The sequence below is a fragment of the Marmota monax genome, unplaced genomic scaffold, assembly GCF_021218885.2.
Source record: "Marmota monax isolate L192 unplaced genomic scaffold, Marmota_monax_Labrador192_F-V1.1 WCK01_AAM20220418_F8-fsc00033, whole genome shotgun sequence".
NCBI classification, from domain to species: Eukaryota; Metazoa; Chordata; class Mammalia; order Rodentia; family Sciuridae; genus Marmota; species Marmota monax.
The window spans coordinates 2,153,812-2,176,573 of NW_026694282.1; the positions used below are offsets into that span (position 1 = coordinate 2,153,812).

At 34.9% G+C, this 22,762-nt stretch overlaps 1 protein-coding gene across 3 annotated transcripts in view; it reads left to right on the top strand.

Annotated features, from left to right (window-relative positions):
- Window positions 1-22,762, top strand: part of Ccdc171 (coiled-coil domain containing 171) — a 397,216-nt gene that overhangs the window by 103,001 nt on the left and 271,453 nt on the right. For all 3 annotated transcript variants that reach the window (XM_058586353.1, XM_058586352.1, XM_046467410.2), the window contains one exon: window positions 3,405-3,543. In XM_058586353.1, coding sequence (XP_058442336.1) covers window positions 3,405-3,543 — 139 coding nt within the window. The remainder of the gene's footprint in view (window positions 1-3,404; window positions 3,544-22,762) is intronic.

Below are 22,762 nucleotides of genomic sequence, written 5' to 3' on the forward strand. Positions count from 1 at the left end.
ACCTCAGCTTGCTAATAGCAAGGGATGGTCCTTCATTTCAGGGGACCCAGTTTCAGTTCATAAAACAGTACAAAATGATAGATGCATGTAATTTTATATTTGTTGAGTAGCAGTATTTTTTAATTTAAATTTTTATTTTTATCAAATTAATCTTGTATATAATTTAAAGAGTAAAACAGTAGGTAGGCTTATGAAAAACATAGGCTTCATACCCCCATTGTTCTCCACTTTCGGTTTCCATTCCTCTGAGGTAACTACTTTTAACTCTTATTGATGTTTGCTTTGATATTTAACTTTATATTTCTATATAACATGAATATTCTTCCATATTTTCAATTTTCACCTTTAGATATAATATACTAGCCTCTACTTATTTATTTCTATTGCATGCTTTTCCCACACAACATCCACTCATTCCTTCCCTTTATCTATTCTTTTGGGTTCAGCATACTTTATTTTTTTCTACAGCTTTTTTTATAACTGATCTTAATTTTTCTTTATAGCACATTTTAGTATATTTTTTGTTGTTTATGGTCTGTCTTACATGGAGGGGAATTTTATTGTGTTCATTGCTGTCTCCCAATGCCTTGGATAGTGCCTGGTATAAAGGAGCTGCTAAATGAAGATTTGATGAATCAACAAATGAAAAAATAGTTAATAATTGCCTCATAAATCAGATAAGCTTATTGTGATTAACTTATGCTTAGCTAGTATGATGACTTTATGGAATTAGCCAAGTAAGTTATGAAATTCTGCCAGAACTGAAAAATCTCTCATTATGTTCTTTTAAGTCAAGAATTTCATTATTCTTTTCTAAGAGGCATCCTTTTTTTCCTAAGATGCTTCTTCTGTCTTCCATGCTAAAGAAATTATTTTTTAGATTTTCTGTACATAGTCATCCCCTTGGATGTCGTTTAACATCATCCTTGGGATTCCTTCTACTTCTCTTCTATCTTGAATCACTTTTTTATTAATCTGTTGCTTTTTTCTTTTGATTTATTCCATTGTAAAGTAGCTTCTTAAAAGTTATATGTCAGAGGACAATTTAAAACTTGCATTCTGAAAATGTTTTTTTGATCTCCACACTTTTTTCCTGGTTCACGTAGCTGTTCATTCAGTCCTAGAATCTGGGAAGACATTTGATTCCTAACCTTTGTATGTGGTCTGTGGTTTTCTCTGTATCCCCAAGTTTGAAGTCATAGGCAAATATAATAAATGGTTCAATAATTTATTTTATAATTTCAATATTATTATGGTAAAATAATAACATATATGTTTTTCCATACTGTGTGGACACTGTAGAATCTTTTCTTTGTTTTGAAATTTTGTGATGATGTGCCTGGCATGAATTGCTTTTCATTATTTTTCAGGGCAGTTTTTGAGCTCTTTCAACTTTTAATTTGTAAGAAATTCCTTTCTGGGGAATTTTGTTTTATATTATTGCTTTGTTGATTTCTTCCTTTATATTTTCTACACTCTCTTTTTGGAACTTCCATTATTTATATGTTGGGATTCCTGGATTGATTTTCTGATCTTTTCTCTACTTCAATTCATTTTTATTGTTTTGTCCAACTTTCTGATAGATTTACATAACTGTAGTATTCAATCCTTCTATATATGTTTATTTTAACTTTAGCTATTTTATATTGGAATATCCTTGATCCATAAGAGAATGTACAAAGGTTGACACTATAATTGTCTCTGTTCTATTCTGGAGAAAGAAAATGATTGTTCAGACAGAATAAGGCTGGGTGTATCAGTGAAAAAAATTCATTCTCTCTCTCTCTCTCTCTCTCTCTCTCTCTCTCTCTATATATATATATATATATATATATATATACACACATATATATCCTTGTTTAACTAGCCTGAATTCAATGTGGATTTGGTTATATTGATTCATATTATCTTCTGCATTATAGCTTAAAAATCAGAGGAGATAGTTCTACTACATTTATCAGGAAGGTCTCAGATTAAAAATAGTGACACAACTTGGTAGGCTGAGGCAGGAAGACCACAAGTTCATCCAGTCTTATCAATTTAGTAAGGCCCTCAACAATTTAGTGAGACCCTGTCTCAAAATAAAAAATAAAAGGGTTAGGGATGTGGCTCAGTGGTTTAGTGTCCCTGGGTTTAATCCCCAGTACCTCCAAAAATAGTGACAACAATTTAATTTGAATTAAAATTATTCATTTGAGGATTATCTCAGTAAATTTTAAACAACAATACTTCCAAGCTGCTTTTCACTATATGTCCATACAAGAATGTAAACATAGTTTAATACCAGCCAGAGCTATGGGATGTGGCACATGTCTGTAAATTCCAGCAACTCAAGAGCCTAAGGCAGGAGGATTGTAAATTCAAAGCCAGCCACAACAATTTACTGAGACTGTCTCAAACAACAACAACAAAAAGAAACCATCCTGAGCAATATTTAAATAGGAAGGAGATTTTTTGAAAAGAAGTTCATTTGTCTTCAAAGTGAATATTAATGTTTTTATCATTATTCCTTTCGGATTTTAATGCTATCACCTGGTTCTACCTGTGTGGACATTCAGAAATAAGACATTTGTTTCATTTCTCTTTAGTACCCTAATTTTAAAATGATTTGTTAGGACTGTTTTCTCAGTCTTGAGGCTGAATCTGAGCCAACTAAACTGTGGTAGGTAGATTTTGTTCATCAAAAATCATGGTGAGTTGGGCCAGGCACGGTGTGGCACATGCCTGTAATCCCAGTAGCTCTGGAAGGTGAGGCTGGAGGATAGTGAGTTCATGGCCAGCCTCAGCAACTTATCAAGGTCCTGAGCAATTTAGTGAGCTCCTGTCTCAAAATAAAATAAAAAAAGGGTTGTGGATGTGGCTCAGTGGTTAAGTATCCCTTGGTTCAATCTCTGGTACCCCTTCCCACCCCCCACCCCCCAAAAAAATTGAGTTGGGCATGTGGTGCTCAACTATATATGCTGAAGCAGGAGAATGCAAGTTTGAGTTTAGTCTTAGCCACTTAGAACCTGTTTCATAATAAAAAATAAAAAAATGGCTGGAAATGTAGCCTCAGTGGTAGAGCGTTTGCCCAGTATGTGTGAGGCCCTTGGCTTAATTCTCAGTGCCACCAAAACAAAACAAAAAACCCCTAAAACCACATCAACCAAATCTACTTGCTTATAACCTTAGACATAGCACAAATACCTACTATCAAAGGGGAAGTATTACTCCTTTAAAGTTTGTCATTTAAGAATGTGCAGTCCTTTTAATTTGAAAAAAAAGAAAGGGAAGGTGGGCTTTAAAAAGCCTTTTGGCTTGAAAACATGATATATAGTACTTCATCAGCCACTTGTGTTAAAGGTGTATAATAGCAGTTGATGAAAGCATATTAAAAACCAGCTCTGACATTTTCAACTTTTCAGATTAGAGAGAGAATATTTCTCCAGAACCAAGACACTAAATGAAGAGATTGAGGAACAGAAGAAAGTAATTATAGACCTTTCAAAGAGACTCCAGTATAATGAAAAAAGTTGCAGTGAATTACAGGAAGAACTTGTAATGGTAAGGATATAAAAGAAAACCCTATGGCAGTTACTTTATTGGGTCATATTTGATGTATAGCAGGTTCTCCCCACCCTCACTACATACCCTGGGATAATAGTATGAGAGTAATTTTAGTGACATTGATAAGAAATTTCAAAACTGGAAATGCTTATTACATCAAAGATACACATAATAAAACCTCTCTGATTTGGAATAATTGGGGATTCTAACTGAATTAGTAAAAATTTTGAGTCAAAGAATATTTTAAAATATATTTAGGGTTTTTTCATTTTTACTTGAAGTAACTAAAACAGTATTACCTAGGCAGAGGAGTAGCTGGGTTCATGATCAGTAAATCTGATTTTAAAGACCTCCTTTTATAATCATTTTATACCTGATCATTCTGTCTCCTTGATCTGTTCTTATCAGCGTCCCTTTTACTAAAAATTAATCAATGTCTTCTGCTGCTTTCAGAATGATATCTTGTTATAGAATCGAAGGCCTTTTTCCCTTTGGCTTCATGTTAACTCTTCTAGCTGCTGCTTTTGTGTTGGCCCTTTATCTGTCTTAGTTCAGTCAATCAGAGTGCTTCTAGCTTTTTAAAGATTTTCATATCTTACATTTATTCAGGCTGTAATTATTTTGACACACGTTGACTAAAATGTTCTTTCTTTTCCATTAACAAATACATCTAATAATGCTCAAGCTCTGACATCTTGTAATCTGTGAAATTTTTCTGTTTTTCTTAATGCACCCATCTAAGTCAGAATTCTGTCCTTCCCCAACTATTTCTTTAGTACTCATTTATCATCTTTATTATAATACTCACCAAACTCTGATATGTATTATTTCTTCCCAGAGACTCAATGCAGTGAGATTAACTTACTTATCCTGATTTTACTATAGTACTTACTTCAATAAATGTTTGTTTAATTAATTTATTTTGTTGATGCAAAATGCTCCCAACTCTGCAATTTGCTGGGATCCTCAGCAGGGAGGACATTAAAATTTATATTAGTACCTAATACCTCTTTGTCTTATTCTCCACAGAGACTCAGCTACTTCACTTTCAATTATATCCCACAACTCTAAATGATTTCAATTATTGAGGAAAATGAACATTATTTTTTCTTCTCAAAAGAGGTGGAAACTCTGGGTTATACTAAGTGGCCAAATCAGTGCTGCTCAGATAGAAAGTTAGTGATGAGATTAAGTTAAAATTTAAACATTTTTACATGGTCCAGTAGTATATATAGTCTCCATTCATCTTAAGATGTTCAGTGTGTTTGCACTCTGGGATTGATATGTTTCTACTCTGTGGTTTGTTCAGTTATAGTTGGAGTATTTTCAATGTGGAATTTTAGAAAGTTAAGAGCTCTTTGTAGTGTACTCTAGTGTGTAGTCACTGTTATGCGTTACTCTAAACTTCATGGGTTGCCCTGTTTATTTATTTTTTCCCTCTCTTTGCATGCAGAAGATTGAACCTAGGGTCTTGTGCATGCTAGGCAAGTACTCTTATCACTGAGTGACATCTCCAGCTCCTATCCTACTTCTTAACAAGAGGATGAATCAATGGTGGAGACAAATATGTTAGGCATATTGAGTTGAATACTGAATTTGGTCAGCTTGCTTATTAGACATCATTGATAATAGTTTGGAAAGTTTCCTAGAATTACAACTAAGAGTGCAAAAATTAAGAGTCATCACCAATAAAAGTTGAATGAGTTTTCTTAATTCTGCCTTTTTAGAACTCTAGCGAGTGGATGAGACTGTTTTAATTTACCAGAGTTGTATGGGTGTTTTGTGACTAAAATGTTTTACTTGGTGCCAACAGATTGCTTTTTTTTTTTTTGGTGGACACAACATCTTTATTTTATTTTTTTTATGTGGTGCTGAGGATCGAACCCAGCACCCCGTGCATGCCAGGAGAGCGCACTACCGCTTGAGCCACATCCCCAGCTCAGCTTTTCTTTCTTTTTTTTTTTTTTAATGTTTTTTTAGTTGTCAATGTACTTTTATTTAATTTATTTATATGTGGTGCTGAGAACTGAACCCAATGCTTTGCTCATGCTAGGCAAGGGCTCTACCACTGAGCCACAACCCCAGTTCCTAGCTTTCTATTTTTACTTTTTGTGTTTGATGCAGATTAGAATTGCTGTTATTTGCCTACCTGTAATCCCAGCAGTTTGGGAGGCTGAGATAGGAAGATTGTGAATTCAAAAGCAGGCTGAGCAACAGCAGGTGCTCAGAAACTCAGTAAGACCCTGTCTCTAATAAAATACAAAATTGAGCTGGGGATGTGGCTCAGTGGTTGAGTGCTTCTGAGTTCAATCCCTGGTACAAAAAAAAAAAAAAAGAAAAGAAAAGAAAAAGAAAAATTGCTGTTATATTTTGATCATAAAATGAAATTTAAAAAGCATTTAGAAAATTTATTGACTACAAATACTGTTACTTTAGTAAGTATGATGTTTATTTTTTCTTAAAAATTAATTACTTTTTTTAAGTACATTTTTAAGTACATTTTTTCATATACATATATAGATGTATATGAAAGGCTATAGATTAGTGGTCTTTATGGGAAAAGATTTTAAAAATTTATTATGTTTTTTAGAAACTCATATTTATTTTTCATAATCTTAGTTCCATTTTGCTTTAGTGTCTGCAGAAGAACAGCTCAGGACCACTCTGGTTGTTCCTACCCACTCAGTGGCTTGAGCAGTGGGATGCAGACTAGTCTTCAGTGGCTGGCTGGGCACTGTAATCTTCAGTGATCTTCAGGGATCTTCTAGGATCTTCAGGGATCTGCTGTATAGGCACAGAGAGCACCTGCATTACTTCCAGTATAGTCTGTGAACTCAGTTTGAGTAGTAGTCCATTAAAGTTTTATTTTTTTAAAATTTATTTATTTATTCTAATTTGTTACATATGACAGCAGAATGCATTTCAATTCATAGTACACATTTAGAGCAAAATTTTTCATGTCTCTGGTTGTACAAAGAAGTAGAGTCACACTATTAGTGTCTTCATACATGTAATTGGGTAATGATGTCCATGTGATTCCACTATCTTTCCTACTCCCCTGCCCCCTCCCTTACCCTTCCTCCCCTTGGCCCTATCTAAAGTTCCTCCATTTCTCCCATGCTCCCCCGCCCCACTCCAACCATTATGATCCAGCATCCTAATATCAGAGAAAACATTTGACATTTGATTTTTTGGGATTCGTTAACTTCACTCACTTAGCATAATATTCCCCAACTCTATCCATTTATCTGCAAATGTCATGATTTTATTCTCTTTTAATGCTGAGTAATATTCCATTGTGTATATGTACCACAGTTTTTTTTTTATCCATTCATCTACTTAAGGGCATCTGGGTTGGTTCCACAGTTTAGCTATTGTGAATTGTGCTGCTATCAACATTGATGTGGTGGTGTCCCTGTAGTATGGTGTTTTTAAGTCCTTTGGGTATAAACCGAGGAGTGGGATAGCTGGGTCAAATGTTGGTTCTATTCCAAATTTTCCAAGGAATCTCCACACTGCTTTCCAGATTGGCTGCACCAATTTGCAGTCCCACCAGGAATGTATGAGTGTGCCTTTTCCCCCACGTCCTTGCCAACATTTATTGTTGTTTGTATTCTTGATAGCTGCCATTCTGACTGGAGTGAGATGAAATCTTAAAATAGTTTTGATTTGCATTTCTCTTATTGCTAGAGATGTTGAACAGTTTTTTCATAAGTGTGTTGATTGATTGTATATCCTCTTCTGAGAAGTGTCTGTTCAGTTCCTTGGCCCGTTTATTGATAGGGTTATTTGTTTTTTTGGTGTTAAGGTTTTTGACTGCTTTATATATCCTAGAGATTTGTGCTCTATCTGATGTGCTTGTGGTAAAGATGTTTTTTTCTTTTATTGGTTGTTCAAAACATTACAAAGCTCTTGACATATCATATTTCATACATTAGATTCAAGTGGGTTATGAACTCCCATTTTTACCCCAAATACAGATTGCAGAATCACATAGGTTACACATCCACATTTTTACATAATGCCATATTAGTAACTGTTGTATTTTGCTATCTTTCCTATCCTCTACTATCCCCCCTCCCCTCCCCTCCCATCTTCTCTCTCTACCCCATCTACTGTAATTCATTTCTCTCCTTGTTTATTTTCCCATTCCCCTCACAACCTCTTATATGTAATTTTGTATAACAATGAGGATATCCTTCCATTTCCATGCAATTTCCCTTTTCTCTCCCTTTCCCTCCCACCTCATGTCTCTGTTTAATGTTAATCTTTTCCTTCTGCTCTTCCTCCCTGCTCTGTTCTTAGTTGCTCTCATTATATCAAAGAAGACATTTGGCATTTGTTTTTTAGGGATTGGCTAGCTTCACTTAGCATAATGTGCTCTAGTGCCATCCATTCCCCTGCAAATTCCATGATTTTGTCATTTTTTAGTGTTGCGTAATACTCCATGGTGTATAAATGCCATTTTATCCATTCATCTATTGAAGGGCATCTGGGTTGGTTCCACAGTCTAGCTATTGTGAATTGTGCTGCTATGAACATCGATGTGGTAGTATCCCCGTAGTACGCTCTTTTAAGGTCTTCAGGGAATAGTCCGAGAAGGGCAATAGCTGGGTCAAATGGTGGTTCCATTCCCAGCTGTCCCAGGAATCTCAATACTGCTTTCCAAATTGGCCGCACCAATTTGCAGTCCCACCAGCAATGTACAAGTGTACCCTTTTCCCCACATCCTCGCCAGCACTTGTTGCTGTTTGACTTCAGAATGGCTGCCAATCTTACTGGAGTGAGATGGTTTTGATTTGCATTTCTCTGACTGCTAGAGATGGTGAGCATTTTTTCATGTACTTGTTGATTGATTGTATGTCCTCCTCTGAGAAGTGTCTGTTCAGGTCCTTGGCCCATTTGTTGATTGGGTTATTTGTTATCTTATTGTCTAATTTTTTGAGTTCTTTGTGTACTCTGGATATTAGGGCTCTATCTGAAGTGTGAGGAGTAAAAATTTGTTCCCATGATGTGGGCTCCCTATTTACCTCTCTTATTGTTTCTCTTGCTGAGAAAAAACTTTTTAGTTTAAGTAAGTCCCATTTGTTGATTCTTGTTATTAACTCTTGTGCTATGGGTGTCCTATTAAGGAATTTGGAGCCCGACCCCACAATATGTAGATCGGAGCCAACTTTTTCTTCTATCAGACGCAGAGTCTCTGATTTGATATCAAGTTCCTTGACCCATTTTGAGTTAACTTTTGTGCATGGCAAGAGGAGGGGATTCAGTTTCATTTTGTTGCATATGGATTTCCAGTTTTCCCAACACCATTTGTTGAAGATGCTATCCTTGCTCCATTGCATGCTTTTAGCCCCTTTATCAAATATAAGATAGTTGTAACTTTGTGGATTAGTCTCTGTGTCCTCTATTCTGTACCATTGGTCCACCTGCCTGTTTTGGTACCAGTACCATGCTGTTTTTGTTACTATTGCTCTGTAGTATAGTTGGAAGTCTGGTATCGCTATACCGCCTGCTTCACACTTCCTGCTTAGAATTGCTTTTGCTATTCTGGGTCTTTTATTTTTCCATATGAATTTCATGATTGCTTTCTCTATTTCTACAAGAAATGCCGTTGGGATTTTGATTGGCATTGCATTAAACCTATAGAGAACTTTTGGTAATATCGCCATTTTGGTGATGTTAGTTCTGCCTATCCATGAACAGGGTATATTTTTCCATCTTCTAAGATCTTCTTCTATTTCTCTCTTTAGGGTTCTGTAGTTTTCATTGTATAAATCTTTCACCTCTTTTGTTAGGTTGATTCCCAAGTATTTAATTTTTTTTGAGGATATTGTGAATTGAGTGTTTTTCCTCATTTCCATTTCAGAAGTTTTGTCGCTGATATACAGAAATGCCTTTGATTTATGCGTGTTGATTTTATATCCTGCCACTTTGCTGAATTCATTTATTAGTTCTAGTAGTTTTTTTGTAGACCCTTTTGGGTCTTCTAGGTATAGAATCATGTCTTCCGCAAATAGTGATAATTTAAGTTCTTCTTTTCCTATTTTTATGCCTTTAATTTCTTTCGTCTGTCTAATTGCTCTGGCCAGTGTTTTGAGAACTATATTGAATAGAAGTGATGATAGAGGGCATCCCTGTCTTGTTCCAGATTTTAGAGGGAATGCCTTCAATTTTTCTCCATTCAGAATGATGCTAGCCTGAGGCTTAGCATAGATAGCTTTTACAATGTTGAGGTTAAGTTCCTGTTATCCCTAGTTTTTCTAATGTTTTGAACATAAAGGGATGCTGTACTTTGTCGAGTGCTTTTTCTGCGTCTATCGAGATGATCATATGGTTCTTATCTTTAAGTCTATTGATGTGGTGAATAACATTTATTGATTTCCGTATATTGAACCATCCTTGCATCCCAGGAATGAATCCTACTTGATCATGGTGCACAATTTTTTTGATGTGTTTTTGTATCCGATTCACCAGAATTTTATTGAGGATTTTTGCATCTAGATTCATTAGAGATATTGGTCTGTAGTTTTCTTTCTTTGAGGTGTCTTTGTCTGGTTTCGGAATCAGGGTGATGTTGACCTCATAGAATGAATTTGGAAGAGCTCCCTCTTTTTCTGTTTCCTGAAATAACTTGAAAAGTATTGGTATTAATTCTTCTTTAAAGGTTTTGTAAAACTCTGCTGTATACCCATCCGGTCCTGGGCTTTTCTTGGTTGGTAGACTTTTGATTGCTTCTCTATTTCATCCATTGATATTGGTCTGTTCAAATTGTGTGTATCCTCCTGACTCAGTCTGGGCAAATCATATGACTTAAGAAATTTATCGATGTCTTCACTATCTTTTATTTTATTGGAATATAGGTTTTCAAAATAATTTCTAATTGTCTTCTGTATTTCTGTAGCATCTGTTGTGATATTGCCTTTTTCATCCCGTATGTTAGTAATTTGAGTTCTCTCTCTTCTTCTTTTTGTTAGCATGGCTAAGGGTCTGTTGATCTTATTTATTTTTTCGAAGAACCAACTTTTAGTTTTGTTAATTTTTTCAATAGTTTCTTTTGTTTCAATTTCGTTTATTTCCACTCTGATTTTAATTATTTCTTGCCTTCTACTACATTTGCTGTTGTTTTGCTCTTCCTTTTCTAGGGCTTTGAGATGAAGTGTGAGCTCATTTATTTTGTTGGTTTTTCCTTTTATTGAGGAATGGCCTCCAGGCGATGAATTTCCCTCTTAAAACTGCTTTCATTTTGTCCCATAGATTCCGATATGTTGTGTCTGTATTTTCATTTATCTCTAAGAATTTTTTGATTTCCTCCTTTATGTCTTCTGTAACCCATTGATCATTCAGTAACATGTTGTTCATTTTCCATGTGATGTAGGATTTTTCCTTCCTTCTTTTATAATTGATTTCCAGTTTCATTCCATTATGATCAGATAAAATGCATGGTATTATCTCCACCCGTTTATATTTACTGAGGGTTGCCCTATGGCATAGTATATGGTCTATTTTTGAGAAGGATCCATGTGCTGCTGAGAAAAAAGTATATCCACTTGATGATGGTTGATATATTCTATATATGTCGGTTAAGTCTAGGTTATTGATTGTGATATTGAGTTCTATAGTTTCTTTATTCAACTTTTGTTTGGAGGATCTGTCCAATGGAGAGAGAGGTGTGTTGAAGTCACCCATAATTATTGTGTTGTGGTCTATTTGATTCTTGAACTTGAGGAGAATTTGTTTTATGAACGTCACAGCACCATTATTTGGTGCATAAATATTGATAATTGTTATGTCTTATTGGTGAATGGTTCCTTTTAACAGTATATAATGTCCTTCCTTATCCCTTTTGATTAACTTAGTCTTTTAGTCGATTTTATTCGATATAAGGATGGCCACCCCTGCTTGCTTACGAGGACTGTGTGCGTGGTATATTTTTTTCCAACCTTTCGCCTTCAGCCTGTGTATGTCTTTTCCAATCAGGTGTGTCTCCTGGAGGCAGCATATTGTTGGATTTGTTTTTTTAATCCATGTTACCAGCCTATGTTGCTTTATTGGAGAGTTTAAGCCATTAATATTTAGAGTTACCATTGATATATGGTTTGTACTTCCAGCCATGTTTGATTATTTATCTTTTTTATTTTTTTAATTTAGTTTGTTTCTCCATGATTAGCTTTCCCCCCCGCCCTCTGTCTTTACTGAGGGACTTCCCACTGATGGTTTTGGTTATTGTTTTTCATTTCTTCCTCGTGTAGTGTTTTGCTCAAGATGCTTTGCAATGCTGGTTTTCTGGCTGCAAATTCTTTTAACTTTTGTTTATCATGAAAGATTTTTATTTTCTTGTTGTACCTGAAGCTCATTTTGCTGGATACAGAATTCTTGGCTGGCATCCATTGTCTTTCAGTGTTTGAAATATGTTGTTCCAGGATCTTCTCGCTTTCAGAGTCTGTGATGAAAAATCCGTTGTTAACCTTATTGGTTTACCCCTGGCCCTGAATGTAATCTGCCTCCTTTCTCTTGTAGCTTTTAATATTTTATCTTTGTTCTGTATATTGGGTATCTTCATAACAATGTGTCTTGGCGTTGGTCTACTGTGATTTTGTATGCTCGGTGTCCTGTATGCATCTACAATTTGTATATCCGTTTCCTTTTTTATTTCTGGAAAGTTTTCTGTAATTATTTCATTCAGCAGGTTACTCATTCCCTTGGTTTGAATCTCTATACCTTCCTCTATCCCGATGACTCTTAAGTTTGTTTTTTTAATGTTATCCCATATGTCTTGGATGTTTTTCTCATTATTTTTTACCAGCCTTTCTGAGTTGGCTAGGCTCTTTTCAAGATGATATATTTTGTCTTCATTATCTGACGTTCTGGCTTCTACTTGCTCCACTCTGTTAGTGATACTCTCATTTGAGTTTTTAATTTGGTTTATAGTTTCCTTTATTTCCAGAATTATTGTTTGATTTTTTTATAATCTCTATCTCCTGATAAAGATGCTTAACTTCTTCTTTTATCTGTTTATGTAATTCATTTTCAATGTGTTCTTTCACTGTTTGAATTTGCTGTCTCATATCCTCTTTAAGGTTCCATTCCATCTGACTAAGGTATTCCTTGAGTTCTTTATTTGACCATTTTTCTGATGACTCTAGGTCCTCTTGAATATTTAGGCTGTCCTGCATTGTTTGTACTCCTTTTCTTCCTTGCTTTTTCATGCTGCTCATGTTACTTCTTGTTCTGTTTGACTGCTGAGTTACTGTTTACTCCTATAAATTTATTTGATGCTTGGGAGGAAAGGTATTAGAAGGGAAGGGAAGAAGTCACTAAAGAGAATGAGAGTAAGCAGGTAGAATTCAAGGAAGGGGGAATAAGAAAATTGAAAAGAAATTAAAAGACAAAAGAAAAAAAATAGAAAATAAAAAAAGAAAAAAAAATTAAAAAAATAATAAATAAAAATTAAAATTAAAAAAAATTTAAAAAACAACAAAAAAATGAAAATGAAAAAAAAACCCAAATGAAAAAAAAAAAAATATATATATATATAAATGCAGTCTTAGAGTTTGATTAACTTCTCTTCCAGTAGGTGGAGCTGTGCCCACTGGGCCAAGCTTCTCCTCTCAATACGCGGGAACCAATCACTGTGCAGCAGCTCCTCCTCCCGGACTGGGTGGGTCTCCAATCCTGAGTGCCTAGGGCCTTCTCTTGTGTCTAGTGACTTCCCCACTTTTCCTCAAGCCAGGCCCCGGTCACCGGTGACGCTCACCACAATACTGGCTACACGCCAGGTCTGCTGCTCCCGGGAGCCCAGTTTTCATGAACGACTGGGCACACTCTCCCTGTTTGCCATTCCCTCACACCCTAAGTTTGTAGAGCTTGGGGCTGAGAACCCTCAGCGAATTTTGCTTGCCCTCCGGTAGCTACACCCCCGGTAGCTGGTGCAAGAGACCTCAGTTGTCAGCACTGGTGGGAGCGGTAGCCAGGAATTCCGCGCTGTGAGTCCCGCGCCACTCCTGATTCCCTCGGTCTGGCTATCACGCTCATGGGAGAGCTGGGCGGGGCCCTTAAGGTTTCCCCGCTGTGTGGAGAGGGAAGGCTAGGGGATTACACACCTGTCGCCGCTGGTTTCAATGAAGTTATCTCCTCCGCCGTATTCTGGTGACGTCAGTTCTCTGCCATGGTGGTATCCCATGCAAATGGTGACAGTTCGTTCCCTTTGCCGGGTGACCAATGCAACGGGTGGGTCCTGACTGTCTCTCCCAAGCCCTGTTTCAATCCTGTGGCCACTGCCTATGAAGGCTTGGTTGGCATTAACCTACGTAGGATCAGAAGGGCCGACCAGTTGTTTCAGCGGGATCGTTTAGTGCTGAGTCACAGCAGTTTGTCTGGGAGAAGCAGGCGAACGGGAGCTTGAATTCAGGTGATCCGGGCTCGGTGTGTGTTCTGAGAGGCCCAGACTATTCGCCCCAGATCCACGTCAGCTCAGCATTGCCTAGTGATCCTGAGCCAACAGCATTTAGATGGTTTATGACTCCCTATGCCCGCGCAGCTGAAGAGGTCAGAGACTTGATCTCTCCGCGCCTGCTGCCATGTTGCTTGTGGTAAAGATTTGCTCCCAAATTATAGGCTCTCTATTCACCTCACTGATTATATCTTTTGCTGAGAAGAAGATTTTTAGTTTAAATCCATCCCATTTATTGATTCTTGCTTTTAATTCTTGTGTCATAGGAAGTCAGGGCCTAATTCAACATGATGGAGATTTGGGCCTACTTTTTCTTCCATTAGGTGCAAGGTCTCTGGTGTAATTCCTAGGTCCTTGATCCATATCGAGTTGAGTTTTGTGCATGGTGAGAGATAGAGATCTAATTTCATTTTGTTACATGTGGATTTCTAGTTTTCCGAGCACCATGTTGAAGAGGCTATCTTTTCTCTATATATTATGTTTTTATTTGATATGAGCTAACTATAATTATGCATGTTTGTCTCTTTGTCTTCTATTCTGTACCATTAGTCTACCAGTCTGTTTTGGTGCCAATTGTTACTCTTGCTCTGTAGTATAGTTTAAGGTCTGGTATAGTAATGCCACCAGCTTCACTCTTCTTGCCAAAGATTGCTTTAGCTATTCTGAGTCGCTTATTTTTCCAGATGAACTTTATGACTGCCTTTTCTTTTTCTTTTTTTTTAATATTTATTTTTTAGTTTTAGGTGGACACAATATCTTTATTTTGTTTTTATGTGGTGCTGAGAATCAAACCCAGTGCCTCACGCATGCTAGGCGAGCGCGCTACCACTTGAGGAACATCCCCATCCCCATATGACTGCTTTTTCTATTTCTAAGAGGAATGTCATTGGGATTTTGATTGGAATTGCATTGAATCTAGATAGTGCTTTTGGTAGTATGATCATTTAGATAATATTAATTCTGCCTATCCAAGAATAAGGTAGATCTTTCCATCTTCTAAGGTCTTTTTAAATTTCTTTCTTTAGTATTCTGTAATTTTCATTGTAGAAGTCTTTCACCTCTTTCATTAAGTTGATTCCCTAATATTTTATTTTTTTTGATGCTATTATAAATGGGGTGGTTTTCCTAGTTTCTCTCTCTGAGGATTTGTCACTGATGTACAGAAATGCCTTTGATTTATGGATGTTGATTTTATATCCTGCTACTTTGCTGAATTCATTTATTAGTTCTAGAAGATTTTTTTGGAGCTTTTTGGATCTTTTAGGTATAGAATAATATCATTGTCAAATAGAGCTAATTTGAGTTGTTCTTTTCCTATCCGTATTCCTTTAATTTCTTTTGTCTAATTGTTCTGGGTAGTTTCAAGAACTATGTTAAATAGAAGTTGTGAAAGAGGGCATAGAGGGAATGCTTTCAATTTTTCTCCATTTAGAATGGTGTTGGCCTGGGGCTTGGCATAGATAGCTTTTACAATGTTGAGATATGTTCCTGATAGTCCTAGTTTTTCTAGTTTTTTTTAACATGAAGGGGTGCTGTATTTCGTCAAAATGCTTTTTATGCATCTATTGTATTGAGATGAACATATATGATTCTTATCTTTGAGTCTACCAATGTGATGAATTAAATTTATTGATTTCCATATGTTGAACCAACCTTGCATCCCTGGGATAAACCATACTTGATCATAGTGCACTATCTTTTTGGTATGTTTTTGTATTTGATTTGCCAGATTTTTATTGAGAATTTTTGCATCTATGTTCATTAGAGATATTGGTTTGAAGTTTTCTTTCTTTGATGTGTCTTTGCCTGGTTTTGGAATCAGGGTGATATTGGCTTCATAGTATGTGTTTGCAAGTGTTCCCTCTTTTTCTATTTCATGAAATAGTTTGAGGAGTATTGATGTTAGTTCTTCTTTAAAGTTCTTGTAGAACTCAGCTGTGTATCCATCCAGTCCTGGGCTTTTCTTGGTTGGTAGGCTTCTGATGGTATCCTCTATTTCCTTGCTTGATCTGTTTCAATTGTGTTTATCATTCTGATTTAGTTTGGGCATATCATATGCCTTTAGAAATTTGCTGATGCCTTTGATATTTTCTATTTTATTGCAGTACAAATTTTCAAAATAATTTCTAATTATCTTCTGTTTCTGTAGTGTCTGTTATGATCTTTTCTTCTTCATCATGGTTGTTAGTAAATTGAGTTTTCTCTCTCCTTCTCTTTGTTATCATGGCTAATGGTTTATCAATTTTATTTATTTTGTCAAAGAACCAACTTTTTTGTTATTTTTTTAAAGTTTTTTGTATTTATAGAAGGACAGCATGCATTTATTTTATTTGCTTACTTTTTTGTATGTGGTGCTAAGGATTGAACCCAGTGCCTCATGCGTGCTGGGCAAGTACTCTGCCATTGAGTCCCAGCTCCAGCCCCAAAGAACCAACTTTTTATTTCGTCAATTTTTAAATTGTTTCTTTTGTTTCAATTTCATTGATTTCAGTTCTGATTTTAATTATTTCCTGTCTTTTACTGCTTTTGGGGTTGATTTGTTCTTCTTTTTCTAGGGCTTTGAGATGTAATGTTAGGTCATTTATTTGTTGACTTATTTTTCTTTTAAGGAATGAACTCCATGCAATCAACTTTCCTCTTAGAACTGCCTTCATAGTTTTCTATGAGTTTTTGATATGTTGTATCAGTGTTCTTATTTACCTCTAAGAATTTTTTAATCTTCTCCTTGATGTCTTTTGCATCCCATTTTTCATTCAAAAGCATATTATTTAGTCTCCAGGTGTTGGAGTATCTTTTATTTTTATTTTATCATTGATTTCTAATTTTATTCCATTATGATCTGATAGAATACGGGGTATTATCTCTACTTTTTTGTATTTGCTAAGAGTTGCTTTTGGCATAGTATATGGTCTGTTTTAGAGAAGGACCCATGTACTGCTGAGAATAAAGTGTATTTGTTCATTGAGGGATGAAATAATCTATATATCGTCTGTTAAGTCTAATTTATTGATTGTATTATTGAGTTCTATGTTTCTTTGTTCAGCTTTTGTTTGGAAGATCTATCCAGTGGTGAAAGAGTTGTGTTAAAGTCACCCAGAATTATTGTGTTGTGGTCAGTTTGACTCTTGAACCTGAAAAGAGTTTGATGAACATAGATGCTCCATTGTTTGGGGCATATGTATTTATAATTATTATGTCTTGTTGATGTATGGGTCCCTTGAGCAGTATGAAATGTCCTTCTTTATCCCTTTTGATCAAATTTGGCTTGAAGTCTACTTTTTTGATATGAAGATAGAAACCCCTGCTTGCTTCTGCAGTCCATATGAGTGGTATATTTTTTCCGAATCTTTCACCCTCAGTCTGTGGATGTCTTTTCCTATGAGATGATTCTCTTGAAGGCAGCATATTGTTAGGTCTTTTTAAAAAATTCAATCTGCCAGTCTATGTCTTTTGATTGGTTGTTTATGCCATTAACATTCAGGGTTATTATTGAGACACGATTTGTATTCCTGGTCATATTTGTTCATTTTTGATATTTAACTTGAGTTGGTTTCTCCTTTGATTAGTATTTCCTTTAATTTAATACCTCCCTGTGCTGATTTTCATTTTCTCCTCAGGAATATTTTGCTGAGGATGTTCTGTAGTGCAGGCTTTCTGTTGTAAAGTTGCTTAGGGCCTCCCTAAGTTGCTGAAGCTGGCCTTGAACTTGTGATCCTCCTGCCTCAGCCGTTGAGCTAAGAGCTTGTTTTCTAGTTTAGGTCATGTTCAGGGCCATTATTCAAATTTTGGGTTTTATTTTCTTGTTGCATTGAAAGAGAAAATTAAAGCCACTTTTCTCATGGGTTTTCTACTGAGATCACGATGTTACTAATAAAATACTAAGACTTCAGGACATTTGTCACTTAAAAATACCACTTGTATGATTTGAAATAGTATAGACTTAGCTAAAAGAGCCTTTAGTGATAATAGAGTCCAGGATAAACAAAGTGTTAAAATAAATCCCAAGTCTTTTGGGGACATTTAATAAATATAAACCAAGTTGACTTTGACTTTAATTATAGTTAAATTCTTCCTAATTAATGTCTGGATTTAAAAGATAGGATTTATAAATTAGTGATATATAGTAAATATTTTTTCCACATTTTTTATTGGTGCATTATAATTGTACATATTAATGGATTTGTTGTTACACATTTGTACATGCACACAGTATAATAATGATTTTTAATGTCAGAATTCATAGATTTTTAAAATAGGATACCCGAGGATTTAACAAAATTAATTTTATATTCTCACAAACAGGTGAACACAGTACATGAAACTTGACAGAATTTGACTTAAAAATTGTGAATAAAAATTGAGCTTGTCATTTAAAATTTATGAATTTAGTAATATTTAATCGACAATTAAATAAAACTGAATTTTCAGTTTAAAATTCCTAGTGATCATGTATATTGAAGTTCATCAGAAGCTGAATAGATCAAGTTGGGTCTTTTAGACATAACTCTGAGTTTTGATATCTGCTTCTCTTGAATCAGGGGAGCTTTCATTTTCAAATTGGTATTATTAGGACTTGCTTTGTGCTTTCTTCAATGAAATTTTCTTAAGTCCATCATTTCTTGAGATTTGCTTTTCTGCCACTCAGTAATATTTAGCTATAGCTCTAGGAGAGATCACATATTGAAAAGGGAATTCTAGTTCTCATGAGATTTGTGCAAAGAATGTTTTATCCTCTAAAGAACTTGTGATTGAAAATGGTCAAGTGTATATTTTCCTCCTGTACTTTAGGAGCTTAACTGTTTATATAATAATAGTGACTGCTAGCATCAGATAGGATTTTGAAAAGTGCATTGATTGTTATGCTTTGTGGTGATTTTAATGTTTCTTAAGAATAATTTTGCTTCAAATGATCTGTTAGATTTGCTTTAGAACATGTTTCTGATTTGCAGGTGTTCAAAACTAATGGACAGATAAATAGTATATTCTGCATTTTTGTTAAAGAATCGTTGATTCCTGTTTTGCACCCAGTGTACTAATAAACATTGTTTTTGCTGATTCTTAATGGCCTTTAAAATTTAATACTATTAAATAGTATTCATCAAATGTGTGTCTTTATGTATTTTAGTGTGTTTATGGGTCCAGTTTCCTAAATTTATGATATAGCTTAAAGCTTTTATTTTTTATTTTTTTTAGTTGTAAATGGACACAATACCTTTATTTTATTTATTTATTTTTATGTGGTGCTGAGGATTGAACCCAGTGCCTCAGTGCCTCACGTGTGCTAGGCAAGTACTCTACCACTGAGCCACAACCCCAACCCTGGCTTAAAGCTTTTTTATTAAATTTTTTGAAATTTATTCTTACATAAACTAGTAAAATTTTGAAAATTCAAATCCTATTTTGACTAGGGAAAAAAATAAAATGATAATAAGTGTGTGTGTGTGTGTGTGTGTGTGTGAGAGAGAGAGAGAGAGAGAGAGAGAGAGAGAGAGGTGTTTATAAGTTATGGCCTATATTCATATTGAAAGGTAGCATTTACTTAAAAATAAATGAATTGTTAAAGCCAAGTAAGGGAAGTGATATTTCATTATGAGAGATAAGCAAGTGGGATCATAAAATGCTCATATATACGGAATCTGTATAGGCAAGCAAGGAAAGAACTAAGAGATACAATACAAAAGTGCATTGATTGTTATGCTTTGTGGTGATTTTATCATTAATATGATCAAGCAAAAACTGCAGATGGTTATTATTATAAAAACTGACTAGACCAAATTCAAGTCAGCTCAGCAAGCTCTCCTTGAGTCCTTCAAATACACTGAGTGTGTAATGGTAAGTAGGTAAAGATATGACGAAAAGGTGAGCTATGGAAGCAAAAGTATGTGATATTGATTATAGGTTTTAATGCTTTTTTTATTTAGAGTTTTTCATAATTGCTTAACGTATTCAAATAAAAAACTTGAAGCTTATTTGAATTCTAAAGTAGTCCTTGGTTCAGGGTAGGTGATCAGTTTTTCCTACTATTTTAACTTATAATTGTCCTTCATAGCTTTTATTGTTACGTGTGACTCAAGTTAGCTTTTTCTATTGTAGATCAGTAAAGCCCATTTTCCAGTTTTCAGGTATAAATATGTATTTGCATATGCTGTTTTGTATGTTTCTTGCATTAGAAAATTTTATTTACATGCCTTTCTGTTTGTGATTCTCAGTATGAGCAAAAAAAAAAAAGACAGATGAGTTTTTGCAAATTCCAGGATGATCACGAAACATAAAAGAATAGCTTATTATGTTTAATCCAGAGATACATTCAATTCAGCAATATGAAAGATGTAGTGTATCAAGGTGGAAATAAAGGTAGTTTTTTTTTTTTTTTGTCATCTGTTGATCTTTCTGGCTGAAGATATCTTATAACCAACCTTGATTCCTCATTAGTAATGCATTAAGATCTGGCATTCACAGTTTTCTGACCCTTTTTAAAAAAATATATTTTGGTATTTTTAGTCCTCTGTCTACACACTGGTTATAGATTGAACACCTCATCTAGTAGTCCTTGGTTCAGGGTAGGTGATCAGTAAGTGTTCATCTAGACATCATCTGGTAGCCATGATAGCATTAAGGGACTTTTACTAGTATTAATAAAATCAAATATCATTCAGTCTTCTGAATTCTTTTTCTCAGTCACAATATCCACCCCATCATAAGGAAGCAAATGCTTTATGTGAATATGCTTGAGGCAAAATAAAGAGTCCTTTCATCTTATAGTTTTATCTTTTAAACTTCTAGGGATATTTAGAATTATAGAATTTGTTGAATTAATGATTTAACATTTAACCTAAACTTATTCTTTAGGTCACACAATAAAACATTAGAAACAATATTTTATTTCTGGCACTTTGTTTTCAACCCAGTGGTTTTATTTATTTAATTGATAGATTCTGCTTGAATTCTAGAATTCTCACATTAAAAGGCTACTAAGAAAACTCACATCTTTGGGAACAAATTTTAAATATAAGTACAATCCAGCACTTAAAACATATAGTTTTATTATATGAATGAAGAATGAAAGTTTCATTTGTAAATCCAGAATAATTTATTAGAAAAATTGCCAGTTATAAAACAAGCAGTTTTTTCATATTAGCTGAGTTATTTTTTTTAGTACAAGCTAATATATTATTAGACTATTAGCCTGATATCTCAGGAGAATGTTATAAAAATTATTAATCTAAATAAGTCGTAGTAATTTCTAGGTATAGTTAGCTTCTTATAAAATCTGGTCAGTGATCAATCTTTTCTTTGCTCTTTGAATAATTTTATACTAGTCAATATTTTATGGATAATTTGACTTTAAATTATAATGGTATTGAAATTTTAGCTCCTATTTTAATTTGGATTGAGCCCTTCCCTTTAAAGAGATTACTGTTGCATTAGAATTTAATTGAAACTTTTTATGTTAAGCTGTCTCCAAGAATGTAATTTATCAGACTTTCTCCACTTATAATTCCTATAAACTTTTATACTTTGATATTGATGGGGACTTAGCCTCGGTTAACATGAAATAATAGAAAGAACATATATTTTGGAATATATATTTTGAACTTTCTTTTAATCCCAGCTCTATTTCTCTCTCTCCCCCCTCATACTGGGAATTGAACCATATTTCCAGCCCTTTTATTTTGTGATACAGAGTTCCTCACTAAGTTGCTTAGGGCCTCCCTAAGTTGCTGAAACTGATCTTGAACATGTGATCCTTCTGCCTCAGCCTCCAGAGTTGCTGGAATTATAGGTGTGCTTCACCATACCTGGTCCAGTCCTATCTTTTAATAGTTGTGTAGCATTTAGTGATATCCTTCTGAATTTGTTTGCTTATTTGTTAAATGGTGCTATTTTTATCATGTAGAGTTTTTGATGAGTATTAAAGATAATACAGGACTGGGTGTGGTGGCACACACTTGTAATCCCAGTGGAAAGCCAGCCTCAGCAATTTAGCAAGACCCTAGGCAATTTAGCAAGACCCTGTCTCTAAATAAAATATAAAAAGGGCTGGAGATGTGGCTCAGTGGTTAAGTACTCCTGAGTACCCATTACCTGCCCCCCGCTCTCCGAAAAAAAAAAAAAAGGAAAAAAAAAAAAAAAGATCATACAAGGATCAATAGAGGATGGAAAAATATGTCATGCACACAAAAAAAAGAACTGGAGTGGATATACTTTATATTAGACAAGATAGATTTTTTTTTTTGGAATAAAAATGTTACTAAAGGTAAAGAGGGATATCTTAAAATAAAAAGAGTCAATTCACCATGAAGATCTAACAGTCATAAACATATACACTTAACAACAGAGCTCCAAAAATGAGAAGCAAAATCTGCCAACAATTGAATAATTTAGATGAAATGGACAAATTTATAGAAAGACACTGTTTTAATCAGCTTTTTTGCTGTTGTGACTAAAAAACCTGACAGGAACAATTTTAGAGGAAGAAAAGTTTATTTGGAGGCTCAAAGTTTTAGAGGTCTCAGTCTACAGACAACTGGCTTCATTCCTGCAGGCTTAAAGTGAGGCTGAACATCCTGGTGGAAGAGTGTGGTGGAGGGAAGCAGCTCACATGATGATCAGGAAGCAGAAACAGATTCTACTCTCAAGATGCAAAATATATACCCCAAAGGCATGCGCCTAGGGACCAGTCTCCTCCAGCCACACCCTAACTGCCTTCAGCTACCACTCAGTTAATCCTATCAGGGATAACCAACACAAACTCCTGGAACT